General features: G+C 38.8%; 1 protein-coding gene across 2 annotated transcripts in view; it reads left to right on the top strand.

Annotated features, from left to right (window-relative positions):
* Positions 1-12,275, top strand: part of RELN (reelin) — a 284,897-nt gene that overhangs the window by 109,501 nt on the left and 163,121 nt on the right. For both annotated transcript variants that reach the window (XM_059471986.1, XM_059471987.1), the window contains exon 4: positions 3,813-3,883. In XM_059471986.1, the coding sequence (XP_059327969.1) occupies positions 3,813-3,883 (71 nt within the window). The remainder of the gene's footprint in view (positions 1-3,812; positions 3,884-12,275) is intronic.

Below are 12,275 nucleotides of genomic sequence, written 5' to 3'. Positions count from 1 at the left end.
CCACAGTGGTGGGGAAGCAACACAGTCTGTGCTGGCAACAGACCTTATTTCAAGGGGCATCACTGTGGGGCTGGGGAAGATCAATCTCAGCTTCCTACAGTCACTCTGATTTTCCTGGAGCCAGTGTTGTGGATGTTGCCCTGAATTTCCTCAAGTAGAAGCAGCCACTAACCATTAGTAGGTGGCACAAGGTTAAACTCTGCTAGTGCAGGTAAGAAATAACCTCCTTTTCTTTGATCCTGCAGAAAACCCTCTTTGGTGCACCATGAGATGAGGTATTTTACTGTAGGGCACCCGAGCCCTTTTGAAACTCCCTCTCACATGAATTTGTCCCAGTGCCTTCCCTCACCAGGGAAAGGTGCAGATCTGTGTAAGGGCAGAACAAGCACCAAGCATCCTTACTGGCACCTGATTTTAACTCAAATAGTTGTGGTTTAGGGAGGAAAATTCTTTTAAAAGCTGCTGTAATTGATGTATGGGGTTAGCAATGCCTTGAGCTGCCAGTGAACCTTGGCACCTGATGTAGTCTTTTTGTGTTGAGAACTCTTTATTCCTCTGTAAGCTGTTCTTCCCCTCTTGCACAGCCCCAGGCACACAAATAGATCTAGGCTAATGGAAGAGTGAGGTTAATATAAAGAGGAACCTTATTACCTCTAAGTTGTTTTTCTTTCAAAGCTCTCACTTACCATGTCAGGATGTACCTCTTCTGGGAACAGGATGGGATGTCTCCCATTTCTTTTGTAATTCTCATCCCTTTGGAAAGATTAATTCCTACTTGAAATTTTCTCTGGGGACATATGGAACATGCGTCTTGCCTTTTGGCTGACTGACACATTAGGTCTGATTAGTCACTTGCCCTGTAGCTGGGAATAAATAGCAGACAATGTCAGAGTGGGACTATAGACTGGTGTGGAGTAACACCAAATAGAAGTTAGGAAGTGCCCTTCCTCTAAGCAATATTTAACTACAGTTAAGACAACACAGAAACTTTTGAAAAAAGCATAACATTCAGTTAAGTAACTGCATATATATACATATATATATATATATATATATATATATATATATATATAGACATATATATGTCACAAAAGCAAAACCCGAGTTAAGAGTTGAACAATTATATTATGTAGTCTTCATATGAGTGTGAATATAGGAATTGAAATGAGTTTGGATATGTTAAATGTCTTTATAAAAAAAGAATCCAAATACACAATCCTGTCTTGTGAACCTCACCTGTCAGGTAAGAACATCACCAACAAAGAAAGTTCAATACAGAAAAGGTATATTTTGAACTTCTTTCTAGAAATAGCTCAGTTCCTGCATAATTGTGCTGCATTTTTTTCATTTGCTCCATTAATAAAGCACAAATCCAGAGAAAAAGGAGCAGATAAAACTGGTCAAGTGGCAATAGCAGCACCCTCAGCAAGTCTCTGAAGCTGCACTTCTGGCCATGGCAAGACAAGCCTGACGTGAGCACGGGCTGCAGCAAGCAGTGCCCCTCCTGCCCTGCTCCCCTGGCCCCAGGGTGCAGATCTCTCCTGCTATGGAACAGCAGCACTTGGCTCCTGGTCTGCATTGTCAAGCAAGGGATGACAGGCACAGAAAGATGCTGATCATTCAGCTGGGTGCTGGCTCTCTGCCCAAATCCCCTTTTTCTCACACGCACGCAGAGATCCAGTGAACAGTGCAGGGTTTGGTATTATTGGTATTACTTGGTGTTTGTGTGCATTCAGACACATGCTTGAGCTCTCCTCTGCATGAGGTCTGTGTTCCAAGGGTTTGCTCTTCTCTGCCTCATAAAGGAATGCTCTGGTTGCCATCACTGTTGTGTACATTCTGAATTGTTTCCTGGGCTGTTGCATAAACAGCATCTCTGAAGTCCTGGTCTACTGCTAATAAAAGTTTTCTTTCCCACTGTCTGCAAAGAGTCCTCTCTTCCACCCTGACAGCTTGGGGGATAAAACTGTTGTACAAAATACCTTCTGTGCCTTAGGTGTGCCTTTTTCTTGTATGTTGAGCCGGGGAACTCAATACATAAAATTTCCACACTGATACACATCTGAAAAACCTGTCTCTTGGTGCTGCATTGGCCACAAAGCTGGCTGTGGGATGCCCTGCCATTTCAGCTGCCTGAGGAAGCCACCATATCTGGTCCTTCTAAAGAAATCTGGGCACATGTTTGATTTTGGAGATTGTTTGGTCCAATTCTGACTTGCATGACTGAGTACACCTATGTGGTAAATTGCAGAAATCTATGTGATGATCATATAGTTTCATTCCTATTTGTCACAACAGAGCTTAAATGAATTATTTAATTCATAGTTTTAAATGAGACTTGCTCTCATTTAAATGAGAAATGCCTCAGCTCTCTTGCCTTTATGTGCTGGAGCAGTGTATTTGTTTTTATTTTACTTTGTACTTAGCATGGTCACTGGTCTTATCAGCAGATATAGAAATGCTAAGGTAGAACTATAGCATGAAGTTCTGCTGTATTTTATGAAAGTACTGAAAATCCTAAAATAGTTGCAATAGGGGACATGGTAGGGAGTGCAACCAAAACCTCTCTAGTGATGTGATCCTGGGACTGTGGCCAAAATACTGGCACTGCCAGGTGAGGCAAGGCTCCAGCTTTACATCTGCCTCTGAAAGTCCAAGGTGGAAAAAACCAGCACAGCTCTCCTTCCTCAGGCAGAGGAAGAGTGTCTAAAAGCCCTAGGAGCATCAGGTCAGCATAGTTTGCATTTCAGGACACACACATTGGTGTAAACAGAGCTTTCCTACACGTACAGAAAGCAAAGCAGATCCCAGAGAAGCTTTCCTTTACTCCTATTTGTATTCTGACAGTTCGAAGATGAGTTCACCCTGGGCATCCACTGTACCTGAAAAATTTAGTATTAGATATGTTAATTTTATTCTTCCTTTTCAGGGTAACTGGCCTAGTAGCCAAGTAAAATAGAATGTATTTTGGTTTTCATTTTCCCACCATTCCTTTCTGGTCTTTTCTGACATTTCATAAGCCAGCTAGGCATGATCCATTAGAGAGGGCACACTGCTGGCTGAGAAACTGCACTCATAAAGGAGCTTTCAGCATCTTACTGTTCAACTGAGAGGCCATTCCAAGAACTTCACATGGATCTGTACTGAGCCCATTAATATTAGTTAGAGAAAGGCTAAAGAACATGTATGAAGAGTGTGCATGAATCTACACAGATATTGGAGGAACTTGAAAGAAATCAGACTTCAGATTCAACACTTGCAAATACTGAGAGGTTTGGAAATCTCTGAGATAAAACTGATGTTGTGAAGTATTGCACTTGGAAAAGAGGGGTTAAATGAGCAACTGGAAAGAAAGTAAAACAATTGCTGCTAACATGAGAGCTCTGTAAGAGAAAAACAAATCACATCGCATTGTATTTCTACCTGATCATGAGGAAGCAATGACAAGTTTTGTGGTACATTACATGTCTTCTAGCTGTGGGTCACTAATGGGAATTAATTATTCTTTAGACAAAACTTTTGAGGCCTCAAATATAGAAACTCTTTGTGCAGCTACAGATACATGTCAAAGACATTCTTCATTACATGCCAGTGATTTTTATTACCAACCAAACCATTTTGGTTTAGGAATTTTGTTTTGCTATGCACAAAACAATCACTGCAAATTATTCTATAAATTTAGAAGACTACAAAAAAGAACACAGAAAGAAAGCAGAATGGGACTTCTGATTTGATTAGTCATGCATAAAGATATACATATACATGTATAAATAAGTTTATATTATTTATTGTTGTCTTTTTTGTGTTCACAGGGCTACAGCTACTCATAGGGGCCAAGTTATATTCAAGGATGCCTTAGCACAACAGCTGTGTGAACAGGGAGGTAAGAGTCACCATAATTCTAAAAATATCTGGCAAGTGTGGTTTTCCATTGTACCTGCATGTCAGTGTTACTCTTCATGAAAGCTATTCTGTAGAAAACCTTGAACCAGGATCTTATTTACATTCCTGAAACTGAGTTTCTTTGGCTCCATACTTCCCATTGTCTATCCAGGAATCCCACTTTTCCTCTCTGCTAATTGTTGGGGAATATACAAAACTTTAAGTAGCATTATACACATTCCTGAAATCAGCCTTAATAGCCAACATTTCTTTTCTGTCAGAGCCACGAGCTGGGTTTTAACCCTCACTGTATTAACTTTAAGCAATATGGCTGCAGCAAAAGCTTTGTTTACTATCCAGCTCACACATGTACATGTAAAAAATATGCCTTCTCTTTTTGTGAAAGTAGGCCATTGAATTTTTGCCTGTCATATCCAACATTTGATCATTTTTATAGCTAAGCAAAATGTTTGACTTACACAAACTTTAAAAATCTAATTGTTTTCACAGCTTACCCTTTCAATGAATAACCTAAAAAGTAAATGTCCTGTTGTCATCTGTTGTCTACAAACAGTACTTTGCTTTGAACCTGCTTCTTTTAGTGAGAAGTAGAGAAGGTATCCATCATTTTTGGTACAGGAGAGAAAGGAATTTCCATTTATATCAGCAAAATTCCAGTGATATTTCCATGTGAAAAGAAACAATGAAACATGGGCCAAATTATTTAAAATAAAGATTTTCAAATGGGAAATGTGTTGTGATATTAACCCACAAGAGAAAATCCCATAAAACCCATCTCTTGGGGGCATTGGAACTATAAGGTTGGGGTTTTTTCCTATGAGTTGCAATATGGTTTTTGCAATAAAAAGCTGTTGAACATTATTTCAGGAGCATAACCTGAATTATTCATATAAGGTATCAGTAGTAGCTCTGTGATAATGAGGGGAAAAGATTTCAACTTTCAACTTCAATATTCAAGTTTTACCTTTTGTTGTAGCTCAATGGAAGTAAGAAGAAGGATTCAGAGAGGTGAAAAAATGTCAGGATGTTGGCTGTACTTTGGAGGAAATAGAAATATGTAACACAGTGCTGGCAATGAGAAGGGAGTATCATGGTGATCTGGATGGAAAGTGATTGGGCCAGCCACATGTTTTGATGTGGGGAAGGAAGAACATTTGGAGAAATTAAGAGGAGGTTAATTAACAGGAGGTTGTGCACCTGTGATGGGAGTGTGGAAGTGCAGTGTTTCAGTGACTGGTGTGTGGAGACCTGGAACAGAAGTGTTGGCAGGATCATCATTTGGATGTACTGAAGAGGATGGGGAGGGTATCTCACACAGGCTGCTTGCTGGATGGATGTGGGTCAGGAGTGGAAAAGTGAATATGCAATCAGCATAAAGTGACAAAAACCAGAAGAGAAACAGATTAAATTCTCCAAGGCATAACTGCAGAGTGAGCACCCCACAGCCAAAGGCAACCTGGGGCAGCCAGAAGAGGTAGGGAAGGGAGAGGGCAGTGGGAGTCATGTTGATGGCAGTGACTGAGAGCTGGCAGTGACCAGGATGGTGACAGCTGTGCACAAGCAAGCTGAATGGAAATACACAACTGTCAGTGTCAGAGCTGGCAACATGGTCAGGGAGAATATGGCCAAAGCAGCAGGGTTTCTCCCTGCTAAAAGAAAATACCTTGGTAAGCAGAGACAAGCTGGTAGATATCCATCTATACAGACCTGACGGTCCTTCTTCAGACATTCTGTTCACTGAGATTTTAGTGGGAGAGCTGACAAAAGAAATTTTTATTCTTTCACCCTTCTCTGCTTTACAGTTCTGCAGTTTTGGAGCATAACCTAACCTCAGATCAACATTTTAGCAACACTTATGTTGGTTAGAAAAGTAAGTCCTTATGTTACTGTTTGCTGTCCCTGAGTTCACAGGAACTCTGCAGAACAAGGAGAAAATAGAATTGTGGTATTTGTTGTATTCAGAGTATAAAGGATGCTGAGATGTCCCAGTGGCTGCTGAGCTGTGACAATCCCTTTGCTGCCTCCTTCTCTCATCCACAGCCATGTCCTGCACCAGCTCCCTGAAAGGGCCTTCAGCTTCCCTGCCTTGCCACAGTCTCCCACACCCTTACAACTTTTTTTGTTTCCCATGGTTTTCCAGCAATTCCCTTTGCTTTGTACAGTCACTCCAGAGACATCCCTGCAGTGTGTGCTGTCACTGCAGGGTCTCTGCAGCCCCTGGGTTTGGCTTAGCCAGGATCACCCAGAGGTGCTGCTCTGTGAGCATGGACAGCGTGTGCCAGCTGTAGCAGTGAGCAGAGTTCCCTGCAACACTCATGTACAAGATCCTCAGTTTTTCTCTTGGCTCTTCTCCCACATTTTTATCCTCACCATGGCTTCTCCCCCTTGGTTTCCCAGCTCAGACACAGTTTCCTTGACTTGGATATTCAACCACTGCATTGCCCATTACCCTTGCTCCCACCCCTTCCAGGCTCTCCTCTGCCTTTTTGTTCTTATTTCTTGACCACAGTGTGCATTGCATTAATCTCTAACCACTGCATACTATTATCATCCTTATACTATTAGAATTAATTTTCCTATTCAAAGAAAAGAGGCTTTCTTTGAAGTAGACCTTACTTCATTTATTCAATTTTCATCAACACCACTCATGTAAACAAAGGATTCTTTCAGGAAGAATTAGTGAATTTATTTAGATGCAAATATCATATTAATATATATGCAAAACAGCAAGGTAGATTGACATAAATGAGGTTTTATAGTCTGTTTCTAGCCCTAAACATTACTATACTCAAATCATGCCCTGAATGATGTGACATATTAAATAAAGAAAAATAAAACCACAGGGCAACTTCATAGATTTATTACAGGACATGTTCTTAATAAGCATGTTCACTAGAGGTGGTATCAGACTTCCAAATGTTTAGTAAAAAGGATATACAGGAAGATGTGAAAGTAGCAAGGAATCTCAAAAATCATGTTTACTGTGGTTGTCCACCCTCAGATGTACATTAATAAATCCTGATAGAGTTAATGGAACTTGTGCAGTAAAAGGAAAGTGATTTTTTGTATTTTGAAGAGAATTAGAGGATGATAAAGGGTGGTGTTAAGGGATGGCAATGCCATATGTATAATGTAAATGTAGTAAGAAATGATGCTATAGGGGAAGACACCAAAGAAAGTAAAATAATTGCTTAAAAACTCTGTGTTCAGAATATAATACATATTTTAGGAAGCTAGGGAGAGCTGATGTTTGAGAGCTGATGTAAGCTTTAAATTTTATGAGAATTAGACTGAAGAAAGGAGACATAAAAATTATCATAGAAAAAGTTCATCTAGAACAAACAGGAAAAACCCCAACAGAAATAAAAACTATATAAAAGAATCTGGAAAGGGTAGCTGTCTTGTCAATGCTTTTAAGGATAAATAAGGATCATAATGAGTGATGATATGCTTGACAATAAAAATAAATTTAATAAAAAATATATTTAATTCATTGTAATAGTTAAATAAATGGAAAATAAGGTAAGGTTAGTATTGTGCATGTTGATTCATATTTATTTCTGAGAATATCCTGAGAATTGGCCCAGACTGTCTTGTATTTGAGAACTTTTGCCTGAATGTTTGTGCAAGACCCTTTAGGTGCATTTTGTACCTTGTAAAATTTAGGAACACTTTGGAAAAAAAATGCAAATCAGATTTCAGGATCTCAGGTTTGTATTTCACAAGCTCTCAGAGCAGTATTTGACAGAGCAGAGGACTGGAGAGTAGAGCTGGTGTGAAGCTCCTCAGTTCATGTTTTAGCAAGAATAACCCAGCCCTTGGGCACTGCACTGACTCTCCCTGGGGATGCTCAGCCTCCATCATTCAATAGCAACTTGGTTTACCAGTAGAGAAAAGTATTGGAGGGAGTCTAAATAAAAGCATTTATTTCCCTTTTTATCTTCATCTGGCTGCTAATGACAAGGAGATTAGAGTTCATAATCTGCAAACAGAAGACACCTCTCTGCACACCTCATTTGTCATGAACTGATGAGCAACAGCTGATGGCCCCTGGCTGTAGAACTCTGATCAGTGTTTGTCTGGGAGCATGCAGGCATTTGTGTCACTGTAATTCACTTGCCCTTCATATTAAAAAACCCACAAACTTCAGAGTTCTGAGAAAAAAAAATATATATTTTTAGTGGGTTTTAAGAATATTTTCTTATGCTGGATTTTCTATCTATACCTATACACAGTCTTGACCCCAGAACTCTATGGAATATGACTGTCAATAGAACAAATGGATGTTTCTGTGTTTAATTTGCCTTATGCTTGCTCTTTTTAAATTTGAATGGGGACTAATGTTACTTAACAGTTGACTATTACCATGTTTAATGATTTTGTTTCTTATTTTTTCACTGACAAGACCACCAACAAATCATTTCTTTCCTCCTCACATTCCAGTTTCTAGAAGATGGCATTCCCTTCCCACTTATGTAATACTTCTCTCCCTTCCAGTTTAACTAAAAAGGGGCATATTTAAATTGGCTTAACCTTTCAGCAGCCTTATTTCATCCACAGAAAAATTTAACCTTTTACTCCAAAACATTCCTCCATTCTGCCTCATCCCAGTGACACAGAGCCCTACAATGTCCCCATTGACTTTTGAATTCCCCATTAGCTCCCTCAAGACTCTCATGCTTTCAGTTTGGCTGTGGCCTTTCTCTCTCTGAATTTGTATTGCATCCTTTCTTGTCTGCTTTTCCTTGCCAAAGGGACTGCCTTGTAAGACAAGGCAAGCACTCTACATTTCCTTACATTTTCTCATATTGTATTTGCTGATACCTCTGAGATTGTGACCTCAGTTGAGCTCTGCTTCCATTCTTTGCTCAGTACAATTCATCTCTTGTAAAGCTCTGTATATACCCACGGTGCTCGTTGAAAATCAAATAATAAATTCATTTACTTTACTTTTTAAAAAGGTACAACATTCTCATTCAAGCTAAGATGCTTTTTGGAGCCACACAAATACTGGGTTTAAATTTAAAACCATCCAACTATGTGCCTAAGGAACATCTAACAAAGTGAATAATGGTTTAAAATATGAAGTGAGGTCATCTTTCTTTTTCCCTCTCAGTCTGAAGTATTGTATAATTCCTTTTAAATTATAAATTTATATCTTTGCACTGCATAGCTACTCTGCACTGTAGCATTCCTTTTATCTTTGTCAAATTGTACAAAAAAACTTCATTTGGCTTGAGCCACACTGTATGGCTTATGTAAAAATCCATGTTATTTTAAAGAAGTAGTTCTGTAAATTGATTAGAAAGGTAGATCTGAAAATATTTTAAAACAACTACTATTTTTACTACTAATATTTTAAAAAAACTATTATTAGTTTTATGTTTTGTTTTGAATTTCTATTATTTGTGGGCCTTAAATACAACACTTGAAGATCATCCCAGTGCTGTTTTGCAATTAAATATAAAATGTAATACAGAAATTATTTATAGAGAGAATAAAGTCTATTTTTATCACTCATTGACTGGTACCCTCACAGTCTTTTGTCATATTCAACTCAGGAATTTGAATTACAATCAGAATACCTGAGGCAAAAATACCTGGGCTTCTTAGATCCTGTAAAGATTTAGGAAACCTCTCCCCAGCATAAAGTCTATACATGTAACAACAACCTTTTTGTCTAACATGAAGTGTTTGCTTAGTTCCACCTCTAATTTTTAAATGATTGATCAGCAGCATTAGTATGGACCTGCACCATTTCCTTCCTTTCATTCTATTGGTGAGCAGTTTTGGTGTGCAATGTACTCTGCATATGGTGGAAGAGCCATTTCAGGAAAAAATCTCAGATCCCAAGTCTGTATTTTTCAATCACATAAACAGCTAGTTTTATTAAATAATGATGAAGTCAAAAGAGTTTTCAAATGTAAAGATGCCAAGTTTGTGCTATACCTGTGCCTTTTTGCTGAATGCTGGAATTTTGCATCATTTCATTCATGACTGTGTGTATCCTTGGCTGGAGAAAGCCTCTTTCAAAGAGCCATGCCAAACAGCCTGGGGTGAATGATAACACAGCCCTCCCTTCTCATTTGGAGGTCTGAACTGCTCTCCTTGGAGAGGGTGGTCTCTTTCATCTGAGTTACTTTCAAAGGCCAATGAAATTTGCTTGGGCAATTGGTGATGTGTCCTGACCATGCTCCTCACAGGTGAGACTGGCAGGATGGCTCTCAGCCACCCCTGTGCTCACAGCAGATCACCCCTCAGTACTGCCCTGGAACCACTGAGAAGGGAACATCAGGGATAGTGATTTTACTTTATACCTACCTCTTGGAACAGGAGTATTACAAATCCCATGCCATAATGTGCTTCTTTTCCTGCAGGCAAAGTACAGAACAGTTTGTGTTGTTCAGTCTGGGAAATAATTCAGTTAGTCCAGTTTGATCCATTTATTTGTGCAAATAATTTTTAAATGGTTTCTGGTAAAATTTACACATTCCCATTGAGAAACACAATACCTGGGGTTCCAAGGGAAAAATGCAGTTTTCACTGTAGGATTCAGCAGTGCAGTCCAGCACTATTCTGGAGACAGTGCCAAGCTTAACATGCAATAGTTGTATTTCTCCAGATTTTGTACCAGCATGATGAGAGGTCTTGGACACTGCTAGAGTCATTATTGGCATTTCTGCTAGGGAAGACAAAGCAGCATGGGTGAATTTCTTGTATAAAAATGGAGCAAGTTAGCCATGAAAAGGAAAAAATATTTCAGATTTCTGAAACAAAACCAGACTCTTAAGAATGTCTTTTCTCTCAGTTGCAGTAAAGTTTTCTGTGAAGGTTCTCAGTTTTTGTGTGCAAATATATGCATGCATACATACCTATATATGCCTATGTATATATGTATGCATGTACATGTGTGTGTGTATACTCATACATATATATGTATATATACATATATATGCATATGTACGTGAGGTTAGGGGAGAGATATATATGTACACATATATGTAAATATTTATATGGTTGGTGGATGGTGTGAAAAGTGTCTCTCCTCTAATTGGTAAGTCTGTTCAATGGAAGTTTTCTGTCTAAGGTAAATTCAGATTGCTTGCCATCATTTTCTGATCTGCAGATACCTCATTTGTTGACTGTTCAGTCTTCTCCATTGCCTACTTCTCCATGACGTGTTGCAGTTTCATTAGAGAATGGCATGGCTCCTTGCAAATCCAGTATTTAAGGACTAAGCAGGAAGAGAAAAACAAAATTCTTGAGATTTGTATTGGACTTTCTATTCAGATAACTATGTGTGAGAGCTGTACACAGATTGCTGCATTCATTTTTATGTTTATTTTTAATTTGTCAGATGTTATGACAGAAATTGCAGTAATTCAGTATTTTTTTGCAAATATGCTGAAGAAATCAGGAGTACTGCTACAATTTAGGTCAGCGCCCAACAAAAAAACCACAGAATCATCAAATGAATCCTGGCTTCAAAAATTCTCCTTTTTTTGGTGGTTTTATTTTACCAAAGTCCAAAAGACAGCTGGAAATACAGATCCATGGCGAGGTACTGATGGACAATTAGGTAGCTGCTTCCCAGGAGCTTGGGTATATGCACCCCTTTGGCCTTCATGAAAGAGATGTAACCCACTTTGGATTTAAGATCCAGCAAGGCTATGGGTGTGGTAGCTGCCATGGAGTATCCTACACACTGTGTGCCCAGCTTCTAGACCGCCACAAATATTTTTATGTAGCTGTGCCCTTTCAGATGCAGTCTGGTTCCATTTGTGTGGTGCTACACCAAGACTCCTTTTGCAAAGTGTTGGTAGAAGGTTACTCAATGAAGTTGTGCCATTTCACACACTCCCCATGCAGTGTCCTTACAACATTCTGGTGTTTCTTGGGAGGCAGAGACCTACTGGGGAATTGATCAGCATTGCCTGCAAAAACATGCTTTGATATAAGTGTTTGATATTGTGATTTGCAGAGTTTATCTGTTACTTATTGCCCTAGGAATACTTGGATTACTTCTCCCAATAATTCGCCCAGTAAAATGTTGTTCAGTGTAGTATAAAAGATCAAAAATGGCAATTTTTACCTCCCCTAGACTATTTCAGTTGTTAAGCCTAATTTCCACTTTGTCAGCCCTTAAGCTATTAAATCTTAATCCAAATTATCTCATCATTCTAGACTTTAATTGATCTTTTTTACTATACTGTAAAACGAGCACCGACTTTCATTTATTTCAATGCTTATTTTAATTAAGAGAACAATTATTTTTGTTTTCCTATTATATTTTTTGTGACTTTTGGGGTCTGTCATATTTTTCACAATTAAACTACTGAGATAGCTGATTTAGGAGAGAATATACTGTACAA

The sequence above is a fragment of the Ammospiza nelsoni genome, chromosome 5 (assembly GCF_027579445.1).
Source record: "Ammospiza nelsoni isolate bAmmNel1 chromosome 5, bAmmNel1.pri, whole genome shotgun sequence".
In the NCBI taxonomy this organism is placed as follows: domain Eukaryota; kingdom Metazoa; phylum Chordata; class Aves; order Passeriformes; family Passerellidae; genus Ammospiza; species Ammospiza nelsoni.
This window is presented reverse-complemented; position numbering and strand designations above follow the sequence as displayed.